Source organism: Leptonychotes weddellii, chromosome 1 (genome assembly GCF_054177405.1).
Source record: "Leptonychotes weddellii isolate Sample4059 chromosome 1, ASM5417740v2, whole genome shotgun sequence".
Lineage (NCBI taxonomy): Eukaryota > Metazoa > Chordata > Mammalia > Carnivora > Phocidae > Leptonychotes > Leptonychotes weddellii.
Window position 1 is genome coordinate 71,453,926 of NC_138369.1, and position 21,663 is coordinate 71,475,588.

Below are 21,663 nucleotides of genomic sequence, written 5' to 3' on the forward strand. Positions count from 1 at the left end.
CTCCCTATGTCCAAATCCCCTCTTCTTATGAGGACACCAGTCAGACAGGATGAGGGCCCACCATCACAGCTTCTTTTCACCTTAATTACCTATTTAAAGGCCCTATCTCCAAATGCAGTCACATGCTGAAGTGGTGAGTTTAAGACTTCAACATATGATTTGGGGAGCACACAATTCAGCCCATAACTGTCCCCAAGCCAGAAACTTGGAATCAGTCTTCCTTCATCTCTTTCTGTCAAGTCCTACTTATTCTAATGGTGAGTTCTAGCTCCACCTAAACTCCTTAGAAAGACATAATAAAATGTTAACTAACTGGAATTTAAATGAAAACTTGAAAAAAAACACATAATAAAATATTTAAGACTTAAGCTCTGCCTTCCTATGTAGAGATAAACTTCAACTCCCTGACTTTTATAATCTGCTTCCAAAAGAGGGTCAACTATTTGCTAGTCCAGCTCCTGTAATTAACATCCCTCCATTCAGCGTATCAAACTCCACTCATCTTTCAGATTTGCTTCAATAGTACTTCTCCTACGAAGTTCTTGACTCTGCTCCAATTCTCACTGACCCCACCCTAACTCTTTCCCTTTTCTAGAAAGAATTTACCATTTCTGCCACTCTACTATCACTGAATATACTATATCACAAATACTGGATTTGTGTCCTTTTGAGAGAGAAAAAAAAATCCCAATAAAAGAATGTACACTCTGGAGTTTGATTACATGAATGTAAATCTTAGTTCTATTAAGGTTTTTTTTTACTCTGTCAACTTTATCAAGTTACTTAAGTTCACTGGTAAATGGGAATAAGAATAATGCCTCATTCATATGGTTATAATGAGAAATAAGTGAAGTTTCTGTTGGTATGAAGCAGAGACTGAATAAGAGCTAGGTATTAAAATAAAACAGAGAGAATATAACAATTACCACAACTATCTTTTACTGAGACTATTCCATTTCATCCTGTGTCTAATGTGATTTGCATATATTATTTCTTATAAACCTTGATAAAATTGATACATACATTGGGACTCACAAAAGGGGACCCAGTGGCCTGACATCGAAACCTATGCAGCCTTCACTGCAGGAAATACCCGTCAAGGAATCTAGACATACTCCAAGCACAATCCTCCCAATCAGCTTTAGCTAGCTTACCTTACCCTAAAGCATAGGACCTTGCGAGCCTCAGAGGGAAATCCCCTACACCTCCTTGCTAATCATGCCCTGTTTCCATGTTGTGCCTTCTCCCTAGAAAACTCATTCTTATCCAATATCCCTCAGGGACAGCAACCCATTGCTTGTGAGGCCCTGACACTCCCAACCCATGGAGTGCTTTCCCTTGCATAGAGGGCATCAAGCCCGTCATTCAACTGTATAATTTTTGTCATTTGACAATCTGAAACAAATGCAGACGTGTATGATTACCCCATTTTATAGATGAGAAAACTTAGTCTCTGAGAGGATAAGCAGCTAGTCTAAGATCTAATACTCAACATGTGGTGGAACCAGGCTTTGAGCTAAAGTATAGATGATCCAAAGCACACTGTCTCCATTTTGACATCCCCAAACAATAGTTCAAATCTGAAGGCAGAGTGGGTGCTCAATAAGAATTTGTCGAATTACTTAATCCACTATTAATCCGCTTTTAAGTTATATTAAAATATTTCTTACTGATAGTAAAAGAGATGAACAGGGTTTCACCTTACGCCGTCAGTAATGCTAGACATAGATACAGAAGTTAGTGTTTTACACACTGTTTTTAGAATGGAAGTAAAATATGTATCCCAAAAAAGGGAGGGTTAATTAGGTGGTAAAAATCACCAGATTTCTGCTGAAATCCCCCATACCCTCTGTCCCTCCCTTTCCCTCTCCTCCAACTCTCCCCACCCAACACACACCCCAGATCACCTAGCTGAGAGCTACTGAGTGCACAAACAGTACTTTGCATTTTATGCTGATCTCCTATCAGTGCTGTCCCTTGTATCCCATACCTTGCTAGCCCGCTCTATAAAATGTTTTTCCTCATTTCAAATAAAACCCCAAACAGTATAAGATATTAATGATTAAAGTATTTTTTAAAAATAGAAGTGCATGATTTATACCTCTTAAGGACCATCGTCTGAGCCTTGGTAGGAAATTAATCTAGTTAACACAAATCTTATTTCCACAACTCAGGGAACTTCAGTGATACATTTGTATGAGATGCAATATCGGGTCGAGTCAGGCTACATGCTCACTTAGAGTTTTCTAGTGCTATGATACAATATTGCTCCAGTTACACAGTGACATTTTAATGATTTTCAAACACTTATCCTGAAGTTCTAAAAATACCATACGCTAAGATGTGCCTTTCCTGCAAGACATGGCATCAACTGGTGGATTTTAATGTATTTTCCTCTATTAAGTACAGGTAAAAAAAAAAAGTAAAGAAATATATATCTATTTTTTATGATCATTTTTTAACCATGTTGGCTTACAATAGTTTGCTTCTATAAAAATACTATATATACTTGTGGGACATTTATAATAAGGTAGTAACAAAAAATGTTCTTAAGTGTTCAGTACATATTAGAAATAATACATAATCTCATATAAAGTAACAATCTTTTGAGGAAAAAGTTATAAAGCTATAAAAAATTTAGGGGCTGCTATCAAGTATTTCAAAATTCTTAAATCACATTTTGCATTATATAATTAATGTTAAAAATGTTTTGTTGATATTTTTTGCTTTAAACTTCTCAAGAGATAGAACATGATTGTATATGTTCCCTAAATAAATTGGACTATTACTGAGCATAACTGAACACATTTATTTAAATATAAATGTAAAACTCATTTTTAAAATAGAACTCTGAATTAGTAAAATTGTTATTGGCTCCAGAGTATTCAAATTCATGCCCTCCACCCCCAAATGACATGTATAGTCATTCATGTGCAAGCAGTTCTGTTAGTGTAACCCACTTGGCCTCTCTTTGCTCCTGTACTCACTTCTTCCCCGGGGCGGGGGCGGGGCGGGGAAGAGGAGGAACTTAATTGGATTGAGTTTGGAAGGACATATTGGTATGTATAGGGTGGCCCCTTTCTCTTTAAGGCTCAGCTGCCTTTGGGGAACACCTGATCTGCTTTGGTCTTCGAGCTTGAAATTATAACTTGGGGAGCTCTGCCTTGCCTCATTATAGCTCTGTTTGTGACTGAGGGGTAACTTTACCTAAATCTGGAGCTCACAAAGGGGAAGCTCACTTGCTGTAGATATATGTCAGACCCTCTGTTATCAGTTTTATCAGAAAGAAAGGTGATATGGAGGTCTCCTATCTGCTTTATTCTTATTTCCTTATGAGTTGGTCCAGCACTTGGGTGGAGTAAAGGAGTGTTTTAATTGAGCTCTTTTCAAACCGCAAATGAGTAAGTGTATTTTGCTCCTTTTACCAATTTTCAGTCTTCGAAGACAGGGATTTCTCCCTATCTGCAGACGAACAGACCTAAGACAAAGGTGATGAGTTAAATTTTATAAAACCATTACACATGATTCTCATTTTCAAAGCAAATCAGGTTGATTAAATTGCTACCTTTGAAGCAAAAAAAAAAAAAGTAGTCATGTATTTCTTTTTAGTTTTATATTTCTATCTATCTACACATAAATGTGAGTGCACATAATATACATATATACATTTAATATATGAATAGTGATTTTATTCAAAAATAATCCTTACTGTGGTATAATAAAAATATATATATTTGGTCTTTATCTCCTGTTCCTGGCAAACAACACTATAAAAGTCTTGGAATTTCTGAGATGATGAGTGTCTTTTATACACTAATGAATGATTGCTGGCTGGTGGTCCCTAGATAGCTTCAGTGGTGAAATACCCAGGCAAGATCAGAGAGTTGGAACTTTCACCCCATCCCTAACCTTCTGGGAGAGGAGAGGGGCTGGAGACTGAGTTAATCACCAATGGCCAATGATGGGATCAATCATGCCTACATAATGAAACCTCCGTAAAAACTCCTGTACAGCAAGCTTTGGAGAGCTTCTGAGTTGGTAAACACACCGAGGTCCTGGGAGTTTGGCACACCCAGAGAGAGCGTGGCAGCTCCACATCGCTCCTCCCCATGCCTTGCCCTACTCATCTTTTCCATTGCGCTGTTGCTGAGTTGTATCCTTTGTAACAACAGAAGTAAAGTGTTTCCCTGAGTGCTGTGAGCTGTTCTAGCAAATTATCAAATCTGAAAAGGGGGATTGGAGGAGCCCCCAACTTTATCTCCAAGTTGGACAGAAGTGTACGCGTCCCCCGGGCACCCAGTGTTTGTGACTGGCATCTGGAGTGAGGGCAGTCTTGTGGGAATGAGCCCATAAACCTGTGGAGTCGGACACTAACTCTGAGCAGTGTCAGAGCTGAATTAAATGACAGGACCCCCAGCTGGTGTCCAGAAAGTTGTAGAACTGGTTCTTGGTATGGAGAAAACCCACACATGGGGTGTCATAAGTGCTGTGAGCAAATACAGTTCATACTTATCTTCTGTATTCCTATAATACTAAAGACAAAAGAAATACTAAAGACAAAAACTGTGCACACCGACTCCCACATTTTCTTTCCTCTTGCTGGACAGGTATTACACTTACTCTAATATCCAAGTAACTTTCATTGTAAGACTGTTCTTTCCTTATGTATGTAAAATATGCTTCACTATACAGTCATGCAAACACACAGGAAAACAGTCGTGTATTTGCAAACATTTTAAATGATGGAATTGTGGGTGGGGGCACCACACCATGATAGTTCTCCCTTTGAGTTGTCATTTCAAGAGATATTGTGTATTAAAACACTCCCATACATGTTTTAAAAGAGCTGGAGTAAAAGAGTTCATTCTTAAAAAGACCTAATCATTGAAATGCCAAATAGCTGGTTCTCATAAAGAACTTACTACGTAGGACATCCCTGCAATAACGATCGCTTTTTCTCTGGTCACCAAAGTATCTAATCCTACTCCTGTTTAAATGAAACAATATCAACATTTTTTCAGTGTCAATTTTTGTCACTTTGCATGAATTGCAAGGAATTTCTTCATAAGTATAAACAGAAGGTAAAAGGAAAGCAACATAGTCTTAGAATGCTTTAAAGATCATCGAAAAGCTTATCTGTGCCTTAAAACAAATTATTACACTGTTGTATACTATAAGATACAGATACATATTTGTTTGCGACAGTCCACCCTAGCAACCACTAAACTTGATTCTTAATTTTGCACATGAAATTTTCACTTCTAAGTTTTGAGCTACTGCACTTTAAATGAAACCAAGAGATACACTTTTAATCACATCATTTTAAGTTCACTATATTGCTACTGACTCATTTTTTTTCCCTAATAAAGCAAGGTGGTGTGACTCTTCATATTCTAGTAAACCATTTTCCTTCCTCATCCTATTTGCATAGGAATATGAACTTCTGGTTCCTGTCAAATGAGTCTTTATTACCAAGACGAGAATGTAAATTCATGTAATGTCTTTGTGATCTTGGAATAGGCACCAAATACCAACTGCTACCAGTTATGAATATTTATCAGTTGCTGTTTTAAAAGACAGCTTTTTTTTTTCCCTCCCAGAGTTTTTGAGTAAACAATTTCAAAATGTTACTCCATCTGTCAATGTTTTCTGAAAACAGTACCAACCTTCTTTTTTATCTTCTGGAGTAATCTTCACTTTTGTATCTGTTATATCTTTGAATGAGGCCAGAAAAAGTACCACATCTCCTTTCTCATTCTTTATAGGAACAATATCCAATAGGCACCAAAATGGAGACCCTGCAACAGTAATAAAAATACAAATCAACCACTGCCTCATGTTTTTTCTATGAAAATCTCAATCATTAGTGGTGCAGTTAATAAAGTCCTTACTGTTTTCTTCTATCCCACACTTCCCCTCCAAAATCTTAAAAATGTCAGTTTTCAGATTCCATAAATACCTAGCCCATATGCATATCTCTTCATTCACAAATGAAATGCTTTCTTTGAAAATAAGGCTGTATTTTAAACAAAAACACTTGTCTGTGCTGAGATATTTCTGCTTATGTAATTCAAACCGTATTTCTTTTTTGAACTTGTTGCTGTTGAAGCATTCCACTTTATGAAACATTGCCCCTTCCCACCCCCAGCACACATGAGTTGCTAAATAAAGACCTTTGTTTGGTAAGAGTTTGCTGGAGGTTTATTTAGTCAATTTAAAAATCAATGATTGCCCACCAGCATGGCTAAAGTAAAAAAAAGATAGAAAATACCAAGTTTTGGGGAAAATGGATCATCATTTGAACTCTCCTACATTGGTGGCTGGTTGCAAATTAGTACATATACACTTTAAAAACTGTACAGCAGTATTAAGATACCTTCCCACAATAGAACACCAAGCAGCACTGTGAATGAGCATTCTGCAATAATTGACAATCAGATGGATGAATATCACTAATATAATATTGAGCAAGAGTAGCCAGTAACAAATGAGCAGAATGCATTTACATTAGGTACAAAACAGGCAAAACTCACCTACAGTGTTAAAAGTCAGGTTGGTGGTTTGGGAGATTGTGATTCGAAGGGGACACAGGTTGGGGAATTCTGGGATCCTGGTCAAGTTTGCTTTATGACCTTTATATTAATTACATAGGAGTGTTCAATTTTTGAAAACTCATCAAACTCTACCCTTATGCATGTCTATTTTTCTGTATATATGTTTTACTTTAAGAACATATATTCTTTTAAGATTTTATTTATTTGTCAGAGAGACAGAGACAGAGAGAGAGAGCACAAGCAGGGGGAGTGGCAGGCAGAGGGAGAAGCAGGTTCCCTGCTGAGCAAAGAGCCCGATGCTGAGCTTGATGCAGGGCTCAATCCCAGGACCCCAGGATCATGACCTGAGCCCAAGGCAGACGCTTAGCTGACTGAGCCACCCAGGCATCCCTCAAGAACATATTTTAAGAAGCGATAATCAAGTTCAATTCTATTTTTTGAGCAAAAGAACCTTGAGAAATACCATTAGTAGCTTCTGGTTCAAACCTAAGGCTCATATTTTGAAATGTTTTTATATATATTAAAATATATATTTTAAGAATATATTAAAATTCTTATATTAGATTTCCTACTAAAAAGCATTCCTGGGCAAAAAAAAAAATTGAAAACGGCAAATAAGTTATTGCTTAAAAACAAAACTATTAATCTATTCACATATATTTTTCCTACATTTTTTTTGATGGGGGAAAAACCCTAATACTGTGAATTTCCACCTTATTTGGGAGTTGATTTCAAAGTTGGGTATAAAACAAAAATAACAGTCAGAAATACCCTTGCTATTTTAAGTTGTTTTGTGTATACTGTATTAGATCTCACAATTTCCGAAACAGCTGACGTATCCATCCAACCTTGGAATCTACCAGGTTTTTTTCCTTACTTAAGCACCACATGAAGGCATTGATATAGAGGTCATCTGACATAAAAATCACATTTTATTTTAGCTGCTGTTGTACTTTTTGAAAAGTGTGGTTGGATACACATACAATAAACATGTGTATAATGAGCTTCTACTATATAAAGAATGCATGGAATATGTACCTGATCTGTACATCCTCCTAATAGCTTCAGCATCATGAATTCCTCCGTGTTCTCTTGACGCAGATCTATGGTTTCCTTTCATTCATCTTCCTAAATGTCCATGCCACAGCAATGCCATTTCAATATCCCATCACCAGGCTCCAGGAGACCTGGGATCTAACCAGAGCTCCAACATTAACTAGCCCGAGACCATGGGGGAGTCAATTAACTTCTCCTCTCCAATTAACTTGGTTCCCTTAATTGTAATATTCTCATATCCATCAGTCCAGTAGTAGATAGAGCAACTCAAAAACCATGAGGCAATAAATCAACTCTATTGTCTATGACTAATGGGGAATCCTTCTAAATGAGCTATATCCCTGGCCAAACACTACTATCCCCATCATCCCAGAATGGCTCTTAATTCTAATTTTTTCTATGGTCACCATTTCAAGGTGGGAGATGTTTTCACTAATTCTGTAGCTATGGTAGGAACAAAAAGATCCATCAGGGCAAGCTATCAATCAGACCCTAGACATAGTAATAGTGGGGACATGGAAAACAGTATGAATCTGATATTGTGGATCACATTTTAAAGCATCTCTCTGTCAATTATCTTGCAAAAACATCACCCAAATCAGAACAGAAGCTATTAATTTTCCTGAAAATCCATTTTATCTAGGCACTCAGACAAGCATCATTATTGTCTCCACAGAGCCTTTGAACAGGTGGACCAGAGAATTTTAGAGAGAAGCAAAAGCGTATCAGGTGAGATACAGCCAAGGAAAGCGCTGCCCACCTGACAGTACCTCTAATCACACAGCAGTCATTTCACGTCATGTTCTGGGAAGTCGAAAGATCACTTTGAGGTTTGTCTTTTAAGTTACAATGAGATGGGGGTGCCTGGGTGGCTCAGGTGTTAAGCGTCTGCCTCCAGCTCAGGTCATGATCCCAGGGTCCTGGGATCGAGCCCCGCATCGGGCTCCTGCTCCACGGGAAGCCTGCTTCTCCCTCTCCCGCTCCCCCTGCTTCTCCCTCTCCCACTCCCCCTGCTTCTCCCTCTCCCACTCCCCCTGCTTCTCCCCCTCCCACTCCCTCTGCTTCTCCCTCTCCCACTCCCCCTGCTTGTGTTCCCTCTCTCGCTGTGTCTCTCTCTGTCAAATAAATAAATAAAATCTTTAAAAAAAAAGTTACAATGAGATGTAACCTTTGACATTTTATGAATTCTGTAAAAGTTCATTAACATAGGTCTCTCTAAATTCAAATTTTGTAATGATTTGGCCGGCACTAGGCTGATGTCTGCCTTCCCACTGCACATATGACAAAAAAATGTGTAGAGGCATACCTTGGAGATAATGTGGGTTTGGTTCCAGATGACCCCAATGAAGTAAATATTGCAATAAAGTGAGTTAAAGTAATTTAAAAAATTTATTTATTTATTTTAGAGAGAGAGAGAAAGAGAAAGAGTGAGGGGAGCAGAGAGAGAGACAGAATCCTGAAGCAGACTCCCCCCACTGAGAACGGAGCCTGATGCGGGGCTCGTTCCCAGGACCCTGAGACCATGACCTGAGCAGAAACCAAGAGTTGGCTGCCCAACCGACTGACCCACCCAGGTGCCTTGGGTTAAATGACGATTTTTGGTTTCCAGTGCATATGAAAGTTATGTTTACACTATACAGTAGTCTGTTAAGTGTGTAATAGCATTGTGTCTAAAAATACAATGTACATGCCTTAATTAAAAATAATTTCTTTAAAAAAATGCCAACCATCATCTGAGGTCTCAATGAGTTGTAATCTTTCTTGCTAGTGGAAGGTCTTGCCTCAATGTAGATGGCTGCTGAGTGATCAAAGGTGGGTGGTCGTTGAAGGTTGTGGTGGCCGTGGCAATTTCTTAAAATAAGACAACAATGAGATTTGCCACGTCAATTGACTCTTCCTTTCACGAGTGATTTCTCTGTAGCATGCGGTGCTGTTTGATAGCATTTTACCCATAGAACTTCTTTCAAAATTGGTGTCAATCCTCTCAAACCCTCCTGCTGTTTTAGCAACTAAGTCTATGTGATACTCTAAATCCTTTGTTGTTATTTCAACAGTCTTCAAAGCATCTTCACCAGGAGAAGATTCCATCTCAAAAACCACTTTTCTTTGCTCGTCCATAAGAATCAACTCTTTATCCATTAAATTTTGATCATGAGATCACAGCAACTCAGTCCCATCTTCAGGCTCCACTTCTAATTCTAGTTCTCTTGCTATTTCCACCCATCTTCAGTGACTTCCTCCACTGAAGTCTTGAACCCTTCACAGTCGTCCATGAGGGTTGGAATCAACTTCTTCCAAACTCCTGTTAATGTTGATATTTTGATCTCTTCCCATAACCCCTTCCCTCTTAATGGCATCTAGAATGGTGAATTCTTTCTGGAAGGTTTTCAGTTCACTTTTCCCAGCTGCATCAGAGGAATCACTATCTATGGCAGCTACAACCTTACAAAAGGTGTTTCTTTCTTTCTTTTCTTTTTTTTTTTTTAAGATTTCTTTATATATGAGAGAGAGAGTGTGTGTGTGTGTGTGTGTGTGTGTGTGTGAGCAGGGAGAGGGAGAGAATCTCCAGGAGACTTCCTGCTGAGTGCAGAGCCTGACACAGGGCTCTATCTCAGGATCCTGCAATCATGATTTGAGCAGAAATCAAGCTTTGGACACTTAACCGACTGAGGCACCCAGGAACCCCCAAAATGTGCTTCTTAAATAATAAGACTTGAAAGTCAAAATTACTCCTTGATCCATGGGCTGCAGAATGGATGTTGTGATTGCAGGCATGAAAACAACATTAATCTCATTGTACATCTCTATCAAAGCTCTGGGATGGCCAGCTGCATTATTAATGAGCAGTAATATTTTGAAAGGAATCCTTTTTCTGTAAGTCTCAACAGTGGGTTTAAAATTAAAATATTCAGGGCGCCTGGGTGGCTCAGTTGGTTAAGCGACTGCCTTCGGCTCAGGTCATGATCCTGGAGTCCCGGGATCGAGTCCCGCATCAGGCTCCCTGCTCGGCAGGGGGTCTGCTTCTCCCTCTGACTCTCCTCCCTCTCCTGCTCTCTGTCTCTCATTCTCTCTCTCTCAAATAAATAAATAAAATCTTTAAAAAAAATAAAAAAATAAAAAATAAAAAATAAATAAAATTAAAATATTCAGTAAACCATGTTGTAAACAGATGTGCTGTCATCCAGACTTTGTTGTTCCATGTATAGAGCACAAGCAGAGTAGATCTAGCATGATTCTTAAGGGTCCTGGGATTTTGTCTGGAATGGTCAATGAGTATTAGCTTCAACTTAAAGTCACCACCTGCATTAACCCTAACGAGAGAGTCAGCCTGTTCTTAGAAGCTCTGAAGCCAGCCATTAACTTCTCCTCTCCAGCTAGGAAAATCCTAGATGGCAACTTCTTCCAATAGAAGGCTGTGCTTAAGGGAATGTTTGGTTGGTTTAATCTTCTATCCAGACCACTCAGACTTTCTCCTTAACAGCAATGAGGCTGTTTCAATTTCTTAGTACTCGTGTGTTCACTGGAGTAGCACTTTTAATTTTCTTCCAGAACTTCCTTGCATTCACCACTTGGCTGTTTGGCCCAAGAGGGCTAGTTTTTGGCCTATTTTGACTTTCAACATCCTTCTTCACCAAGCTTAACCATTTCTAGCTTTTGACTTAAAGTGAGAGACATGCAACTCTTCCTTTCATGTGAATACTTAGAGGCCACTGTAGGGTTGTTAATTGACCTAATTACAATATTGTTTTGTCTCAGGGAATAGAGGGGCCCAAGGAATGAGAGAGAGAGACAGGGAATGGCCAGTAGGTGGAGGAGTCAGAACACACACATTGATTTAAATTTGCCATCTTATATGGGCAGTGTTGGTGGTGCCCCAAAACAATTACAGTAGTAATATCAAAAGTCACTGATCATCGATCACCATAATGAATATGATAATAATGAAAAAGTCTGAAATATTGGGAGAATCGCCAAAATGTGACACACAGACACAAAGTGAGCAAATGTTAGAAAAATGGCACAATAGAGTTGCTCTAGGCAGGATTGCTACAAACCTTTGATTTGTAAAAAACACAATTATCTGCGAAGCACAATAAAGTAAAGCACAATAAAAGGAGGTAGGCCTGTATGAGGGAAACAGTTCAAGGGAGATACAGGCTTATTTCTTTCCTCCCTCCCTTCCCTTCTTCCTTTCTTCTTTCAACTGCTCCTTCAGATTTATCCACAAAACTGCCTTACAAATATGGCTTTGGCCACCTCTAAAATTAGAAAGCAAACCATATCACACTTGCTTCTTCCAGAAAAAGAGGATAGCAGGTAGGCAAGACCCTTCACAATTAATGTGCTCACTTATTACCCATCCCTTCCCTGCTTTCCTGAATCTCTCTACCAGGCCCTCTGCCCTGGCTCTCTGACAAAATCTCCATCCTTGCATGACTATAATCATTCAAAGCTATTCCCCAAGGCTGGCTTCTTCCTCTCTTACCCACGGGCACAATGATGATCACGCAACATCTTCCAGTCAACAGTATTTCAAGCCTGGTGCGATGAATCTCTCATAAGGTTAAAATGGGAGGCAGCATATCCCTCACTCTCAAATCCAGAGATGAAGGATTCTTAAAACAGGTTAGAGGGCAGAAATCCTGTGTCAGTTTTAAGTCCTTCTGTGTATAGCAGTAGTAATTACCATGTGGGTTAGTAAGTGCTAAAACAGATGAGACTCTGCCAGGATTTAAGTTAATAACACCTTTGACTTCCGTGGATAAATACAATTCATGGGGAGAAAACAGGGTTTATACCCTATATGGTAAAATGTATTTTTGGAATTGCATAAATAATTACACAGAGCTTAAATCTGGTGGAATGTCCCATGTGTCCACTTTGGTACTTCCTTTTTCTTCATTGGGAAACAAGGGTATTTGAGAATTTGACTTGCTATTATTTATAATTGTGAGAAGACTTATATGCTTTCTACCCACCCCCAAAAGGTTAAATTTGGCAATAAGCAAAAACTAATAAGGTTTCCAATATGAGTTCAAGGTTTAATAACTTAATCTAAGGAGGTCAGATATAAAAGTAAATCGAATTTTGAGCTCTTCCTTTCTCTTTAATGACTGCTGTTGTGATGAGATTCAAGTTGCATTTCCCAGTGTAATTCAGTAGCAGAAAGGGGGATACGGACACTTTGCATATCCTCATGTTTCTTCTATCAAGCAGGATTTTGATTGGATTTTTTATGATAAATATGTGTTACATTTAGTCTTTGAAATTATTACTACAGTAATATAATATCTTAAGTGTTAAGAGGATCAATATCATGCGACCTAAACATTTTCAGATGCTCTTCATATTTCACACTAAGTCTGATGAGTCTTGTTCCCAACAACCATTGCCTCAGTGCTACTTATCAATGATGTAGTGACGAGTTTGGCAGTTTTTAGAAATTAGTCCAGGGGTTATATATTGAGGCAGGGGTGGGAAAGGGACTGCAGATGAGTGCGCAAGGCTACCCCTGATGGTAATGGATGATGGGACACTCGTAACTGTAGCAGAAGGAGGGGAGCAGTAATGGGAGTACCAACTGAGTCTATCATGGAACCTTTAGCTACCCTTCCTCTTTACCACATTTGCTACTACTGACTTCTTCTGGCCTTAATCATCTCTCACCCACTCTTCAAAAGTGTTCTTCCTGCTTTTAGGTTTCTTCCCATGTTGCTTCCAATAAGCTGTGAAAATATAGGGTATTGAATAAAAACACTCAATGGCTTTTCTTTGCTTGCTTAAAGTATTAGCATAACATTCCAGAGTCTTTACCAATATGGAAGGTCTATTTTCAAGGGACTAGAAAAAAAAAAAAAACAGGAATGAGATTGGTAGTGTGAAGAGGTGACCTAAAGGAAGAGTCATATTAAAAAGGAGGGGGAAGTCCCTTGAAGTACCCAGAACTGTGTGGGGGACAAGCCCTACAGCAGTCTCACCAGCTCTTTGGTGAAATATCAGGTGAAATCTGTACCTGATCTGCAGGGAACCCTTCCAAGGGCCATCCATCTACAGTGCAGTGGAGTTTCAGGTCTTTGTTCTGTCCCCATTGGATTTGCCTTGAGTGAACACTTTTCCTCCACATGCCCGAGGATCTTAGTGACCCAAAGTAAAGGGCACTAGGACCCTGACACCTGTGAAACAGCAGAGGGTAGAGTGGAGTTGGGAAGAGATGAACAGAACCAGCTGGAGACCCCCCTGAGCTGGGCAGTGGCTAAAGATACCTTTTGTTTCAATATTTAATGAAAAAGAGGATCTCATAAAAACAATGTGTTTTAAATTTGTTTCTATGTAGGAAAAAAAAAGACTGGCAGAACACACACAAAATATTAATAGTGGTGGCTTGTGGAATTATAGTTTCTTCTTTTTTCCTTTCTTCTCAGGATCCTTATTTTCAGGGTTTCTAGAATAAGCATGAAGAAATATATAGTGGGATGCTGGCAACTCTAGAGATTTGAGGTAAGAAATGACAAGAAGTTCAAGACAGGGCAGTAAGAGTGATGAGATCATATTTCTAGGGAGATCACTTTTTACATATTCCAATGATTTAAGTTTTAACAGATATCCCAAAGATGAGAGAGAGAGAGAAGAAGGAAGGAAGGATAGATATCAAATCAAGCGATGCTTAACTGATTGATTTGAATGTGCCAACTTTTTTTTTTTCTCTTTCCATTTTGTTCCAAGTTCCTTTTCTCCTTAAATAAAAATCGTATTCCTCTCCCAGGAGTATGTATAGCCCATTTTAAGAAATCTCTAATCATTAGGAAAAAGAGGAGCTTGGGAACATGAGATCCAAAAAAGTTTCCCCAAGATGTGCTTTTGTCAATAGTTGCACCATCCTTGTCCAACAAATCATGGATATATTATTGACCAGTAGAGCTATTACTTGCTTTAAGAAAACCAAACTGCTTCTGATGGTAAACAGAGATAATTATTACCTAAAATTGAAAGGATTTTCCACATATGGTTAGACACAAATCCAGCTGGGATAGGTTTAGAGGAGGAGCCAGGACAATTGGGTACTGTCCAATGAGAAAATAGAGGTAAAGGGGTCCTGATGATGAACAATATAATGCACACAGCAAGAACCTAGTGATAGCTGTCACTTAAGTTTCCATTATGTGCTAGACATTATGCCACATGCTTTACATGTCTTATATCTAAACGTCTCATTGATCAACCTGACCAATATTTTACCAAACTGAACCACATTTTACAAATGGAGACATTGAGATATGCAGTATTTTCTTCAGGGTCACACAGCTATTAAGTGCCACAGAGCAGAATTTAAACACAAGTCTGAGTTTGATTTTCTAATCTTGCTTTACTACAATATTCTGGGAATAATCTTGTTCTATAAACAGTGTTTCAGGAATTGAATTTCACTGTCATTTAATTTTTCTCCCCATGCTATAAGACATAATGACACATATGCTTTCTTAAATGCCATAGTGTAAGAGAAAAAAATGAAATAAAGCCTTAAGATAATCAACAAATTTCTCTCAACCAGGAATAAGAGTAGAACCTATCTCTCTCTTTTTTCTTAAGATTTTATTTTTTTCAGTAATTTCTACACCCATCATGGGGCTCGAACTTACAACCTGGAGATCTCAAGAATCACACACTCCACCAACTAAGTCAGGCAGGCCCTACTCTTTGAAACAAGATTCAGCTACTTTAGTGTCAGACTGGAATACATCCTTCATTAAGATACATATGGCTCTTAAAGTTGCTTCAGTTTTCAATGAGACACTGGGATCTGAAAACCACCACTGGTACTGCTTTCAGCCCCCATGTTGAGATAAAGGGAATGTACTCATAAAAGCCTCCTGATTACAGTTTTTAAGGGTAGTAACCTAAGTCGTTAATGTATTAGCACCATATTCTGACCTCATTCACAAAGCATTTGTCTGACACATCTTCCCAATGTTTTTGTTTCTTGCTTTCTTAGGAACCTTCAGAAATGATAATCTCTGTACTGTGGCAACTCTAGGTAGGTAGGACACACAGTGACATTTCCTGGATTCATCTCTTCTAAGACTGGAAAAAACAAAGAGCACTGAGTCCCAATCAACTCCGAGCCATGGCTCTCTATTTTAACGGTCCTCTGGGGTAAAGAAGGCCAAATGTGATGGACAACTGTTAGTGAGCAGAAAAATGTCTGATCCAATGGGCTTGGCTTCATGATTGCTACTTGTAAGCCACTTCCTTCTGAGAACGAGACACTGAAGCAAACTTGCCCCCTTGATACTTGACTTTAAGAAAAGCAATTTAAGATTTCTTCAAACTTGCTGTTGCTCAGTGAAAAAGAACTTGCCTTAAATGAGAATTAAAGGATCAGGTTAACTCTGATTGCACAAGGCTTTCGTTGGAGGAATCTATGGTCTTTGCAGGGCAATGGGAATAATAGTTGGTCCCAATAATAATCATAATGCCCACAAGAATCCAGCATGGGCAAGGGGGTCTGGGACTCTAGCATTACTTAGTTTAGAACCCAAAAGAAAATATTTGGAGATTACATTGCAAGCGATTGGAAATAAAGTTAGTCCTTCACTCAACAAATATTTATTGAGTGCCCTCTATGGCTGGGAACTGTTTTATGTGTTTGGATAGAATAGATCTCTGTCCTACGCCCCAAGAGAACTTATATTCTACTTTTAGGAGAGAAAAACAATAAACTATAAATAACTGTATAGTTTATTAGAAGGTTTTAAATGCTATAAGAACAACAACAACAAAAGGGGGATTAAAGAATGTGGGAAAGGGGGAATAACATCCTAAGGGAATTATTCATGGAAATGCTACTTAATATTGCTTTTGAATATTAATGACTGTATGTGTGCCATTGCAGGTCCTCTTAGAAGCAATGATGAGACAGCCATAATGATGGTCTCAGGTCAAGCAAAGGAGAGAGGGAAGGAAGAAAAATTGGACAACAGTGTCTTAGACTGCAGTGCAGTTGTAAAGAAAGTTCACCAAGGTCATCAGGGCACCCAGCCAAGACGACCATCAGGGCTGGTCCGTATCTCCCAGGAACAGAACTGTTTAGCACCTCTGCTTCACTCAGTCATTGGCTGGAAGCTGCCCGTAGAAAGCTTGGCCTCTTGGCCAACACAATGAAATGGTTTCAGAGCACAGCAGCTGGGGCCGTTAGCCAATTACTATCCTGTAGTCAGACATACAAGATGCACGTTCTCATGGTTCCCACAATTAGCAGAGAAGATTATCTCACATTTTTGACAGAATAGCATCCATGCCCTTCCTCCTGTCACTGAACCTCCATATTCCACCAGAAACCAAAACACCCCTCTCCAGGTAGCCCTGGTAGAACCATCAAACCCAGTGCTCTGACTAGCCCTCACTGGAAGGATGAGCAAATAGCCCACGTGGGGCCGATCAGTCTTTCTTTTCCAGTAATTTTGATCTTGAACAGAGGGACCCAAGATCCAAAATGGAGGAAGCAGATTCATTTAACAGTGAAGGCCGGAAAAATCCTTTCAATTATTCCTGCTACCTAGACTTTACAGAAAACTTCTTCCTGTCTTTTTCAAGAGCTGGCTGCTCATTACTTTCTTTGGTTCTATAAGTTACAACATATGTTTTTAATAAACTAGTATTTTTCTTAAGATAACCAGAATCAATTTGTGTTGCCTATGAGGAACCCTAATTACAAAAATGATATATTTAGAAAAGGAGAGTCAAGATATGATGGAAAGAATACAAGGCTTAGATGACCTTGCATGTGGTCGATTCTACATTTACTCACTGAGCATGCTTTACACCTGTCTGCACCATATCTGCATACTGGATATCCAGCTACTTCTCACGGTTAAGAGCTTTGAAGAGGCCAATATGTGCCAAAGTATTTTACACTTTTTGACTAGTTATATAAAATAAGGACTTTACCTATACATGTAATGCTTTCATTCTTTACCTATTAAAAAACAATCAGGGAAGTGCCTGGGTGGTTCAGTTGGTTAAGCACACAGCTTCGGCAAAAGTCATGATCCCAGGGTCCTGGGATGGAGCCCCATCGGGCTCCCTGATCAGCAGGAAGTCTGCTTCTTCCTCTCCCCTTTACCCCTCCCCCCACTTGTGTGCGTTCACCCTCTCTCAAATAAATAAATAAAATCTTTAAAAAAAAATCAGGCACAACTATGGTTCAGTATTAATATTTGTTAAAGCTAGCTGATGGTATAGGGTGGATTTTGGTTATAAAAACTCTGTGAATGTATGAAACATCTCATGATTTTATTTTTAATTAAGGAAACATTACTTTGGAAAATGGAGAATTATTCAGCATTTACTTGAACATCTAAGCTAGTATTAAATTGTAACATAAAGTTAGTTCAGATTGCGGGGTTAGAAAGATCTTTGAGATGATGAGATGAAACTCTTTACTGGAAAGATGAAAATGCTGAATTCAGAGTGGTTGAGTAAACCATTCTGAATGATTAATGTTAATTGTCGGTAGAGGTGGGACTAGACCTCAAGTCACAGGACTTTCAGTTTCATGGGCTTTGTGCTAAAACACAGTGCACTTCTCCAAAGATTAAAAGCAATCTCCAAAGGAATAATCACATGAGTGAATAATCTGATTTTGATATTTGAAAAGGAAAAATTATACTTGCCTATATTATTGATATTATTGATAAAATAATCCAGGACACATAACAAATTCGGCATTGATCAAGTTTAGGTTTTTTTTTTTTAAGATTTTATTCATTTATTTGACAGAGAGAGAGCACAAGAAGGGGGAGTGGGCGAGGGAGAAGCAGGCTTCCTCCTGAGCAGGGAGCCCAATGGATCAAGGGATCATGACTTGAGCCAAAGGCAGATGCTTAACTGACTAAGCCACCCAGGCACCCAAGTTTTGTGTGTTTTTGTTTTGTTTTTAAGATTTATTTGAGAGAGAAAGCTTGGGCACGCTTGTGCACACACACACACATGCACACACACAAGCAGAGGTAGGGGCCACGGGAGAGGGAGAGAGAGAGAGCACGAAGCAGGCTCCTAGCTGAGCTTAGCGTGGAGCCCAATGAGGGGCTAGATCTCATGACCCCTGAGATCATGACCTGAGCTGAAATCAAGAGTCAGAGGCTTAACTGGCTGAGCCACCCAGGCACCCCAGTCCAGTATTTTTTTTTTTTAAGTAGATTTGGGATTAGAATATGTGTTTAAAAGGTTGAGCAAGTGAGATAAAAATGATGGGAAATATGTTTTATGGGAGAAAGCAGAAATTTTGAAATGAGAATTTGGAAACAAGGAAACAAATTGAAAAGCAGTAGTTAAGGATCTCATGACAATTCTCCAGTGTATAAATACATGGTTGCAGTTTTAGGTGTCATTTTAGCACTTTCCAAGAACATGCAGACAACAAACATACTGAACATTTCTTCCATTGTGCAAACTCGACTCTTAGCAAAGACTCATGAACACAGTGCCAGATTGCCCTGAGTCACAACTTGGCAGGCATATTAAAGCAAAACAGTTAGACGCTTCCCCAATTTACTGCTCCTCCCCTAAAATGGAGCTGATCCCTCACCAGAACTTGAGGCCAAACCCCACTGCCCAGGAGAGTACTGCTGTGCCCTTCATGCACTGGCAAGTCTGTCCCAAGACATTATTTTGTGAAATCTGAATTCATGCATAATATTTTCTCACTAGCTTCCACATGATTATAGGCATTTTTCCTCCAACAACAACAAAAGTACATTTTGATCCTGTACATGTAATTAAAACATGACAATTTAGAATGCTTCTAAACCATGTGGGCCCCAATTGGATATTCCCTAATGGATTTGGTACATTCATCTTCAGAGGTTAGCAAACTTCTGTAGAGGGCCAGATAGTAAATATTTTTGGCTTTGCAGTTCATAGAATCTCTGTCTCAACTATTCAGCTCTGCTATTGTAGTAACAAAACAGTAATAAACAACACATAAGCAAATGAGCATGGCCATTTTCCAATAAAATGTCCTTTATAAAACAGGCATCCTGCCAGAGAAGATCTACAATCCATACTTTGCCAACCCTTTAGGAAGAAGCCTACAAATTACTGTGTTCTAGGAGTTAATTCTTCATTCCTTGGGAGTTTTGACCACACTCTATACTACCAGACTGTTTAAGAAGCACCATTTGTTAGTGCAAGAACCAAGTAGACTGTGAATGTCATAGTGGTGCATTCTCAAGGAAGATAATCCAAATGATCCTATTTTCCTAAATAGAGGGTAATCATTTCCTTTCTCTTTTGATAATGAAAATAAACTTAATTATCCTTCACCTAAAAATAAGCTTAATGACCTTAGAGGGATCTCTGACAAGGCATGTCTAGCAATTCCATTAACAGAAGCTATGTGGGGATTATGACACTGAGTATGAACTTTGTGAGCGGCATCCCAAAAGCGAAATACATGCAAATCAGAAGAGAAAGGAGTCAAATGGAGACTGGTCAAAAGTCTGTACAGACTCAGGCCAAAGCAACTAGAAGCTCAAATACGTGAGAAACTTCTACTCTGGCGATCTCTTTTATGCTGGGAGAAAAACAGGTAGTTTTCTAAATCATTATAGATAATTACACACAATGAAACAACTTTAAGCAAAAGTGGATTTTATTTAAACCTCAAGATACATTCCGAGTTTGATGTTTTCCCTTTTAATAGTATCTTTTCTTAGTAGTATTGTTAACAAGATTTCTTTTGCTGTTTGACTCCTACTGTAATTTCTGAAACATGGTGCTTTTATTTTATTTTTTTTTAAAAAATGGAACATACTGTTTCAAAAGATAATTTAGTGGACTCAGCATTGAAGAATTCTGGGGAAGTAAAGGCTTTAAGAAAAATAGCTGTCCTTATCATAGATGAAATCAGTTCTCCAGTTATAGCTTGGTTTTACTGCCCATCGCTAGAGATGCTCCAAGCCATAAGTTTTTTTTTCACTTGATGTCATTTTTAATAATGATGGTTTTGGGATCTGATCATCAGTGCTCTGTGGATTAGTAAATATTAAAAAAAACAAACACACTAAAACTACAAGCCATGCCCCAGCCTTCCCTCCCCTCTCATCTCAAAACATACACACCCAACAAAATATAAAAGGCCAGGTTAGGTGGATTCCACTGCCGATACACATTTTAGGTCATTCTTGACACTTCCTTCTTTCTCATCCCCCCACCCCCACCCCCAAACCAAAGAGATCACCAAATCCTGTCAATTCCAGTGGCTAAACCTTTGAAATGCGTTTTAAATCCACTCCGGTATCTTTATTGGTCACATCCCAGACTAAACCAGGGCTTCGAAAACTTTAATATGCAACAGGATCCCCTGGAGGGCTTGTAAAAGCATTGGTTGCAGAGCCCCACCTCCTGATTTGATTCAGTAGGTCTTGGGTGGGGCCTGATAATCCGCATTTCTCACAAGTCCCAGGTGATGTCCCTGTTACCGGGTCTTCAGATCACACTCCGAGTAACACCTAAGCATTGCTTATGTGGATCACCTGCCTCCCAAGGCAGAAAAAATGATCTTTGTAAGATTAAATAGTCATCATGTGACTTCCCTGCTCAGAACTCTGCTTGCCTTCAGTTAACTGGCCACAGCTGGAGCATTGTCTACAAACCCTGTGCTGCAAGCCCTGTCCCACTCCCGTGTGATGTGATACCTTGGTGCCTGTTCTCCAGTGCCACTGGCCTTCTCTCTTTCTCAGATGAGGCAGTCTTTCCCAGAACCTTTGCACATGTAGCTCTTTGCCTAGAATAAGCTTTTATTCCTTCCTCCATATAGTCAACCTATACTCATCCTTCAAAATTCAACTCAAACATCAGTTTCTTGATAAATTCTTCCTCATTCCCAGATTTGATCAGATCCTCCTATTATCCCATCCCATGGCAGCCTGCAACTTGCCTGCAAGCTACTTAACAGGTCCATGATGATTTGATGAGTCTTTCTTTCTCAGCCGACTAGAAGGTACAAGAGAGCAAGGATTATGACTTCCTTTCTTTTGCACTCCCCCATGGGACA

At 39.0% G+C, this 21,663-nt stretch overlaps 1 protein-coding gene across 1 annotated transcript in view; it reads right to left on the reverse strand.

The window, feature by feature from the left end:
- KCNH8 (potassium voltage-gated channel subfamily H member 8) overlaps positions 1-21,663 on the reverse strand; it is a 364,781-nt gene that overhangs the window by 200,405 nt on the left and 142,713 nt on the right. Inside the window, exon 3 of the mRNA XM_006729977.3 lies at positions 5,667-5,798. Coding sequence (XP_006730040.1) covers positions 5,667-5,798 — 132 coding nt within the window. The remainder of the gene's footprint in view (positions 1-5,666; positions 5,799-21,663) is intronic.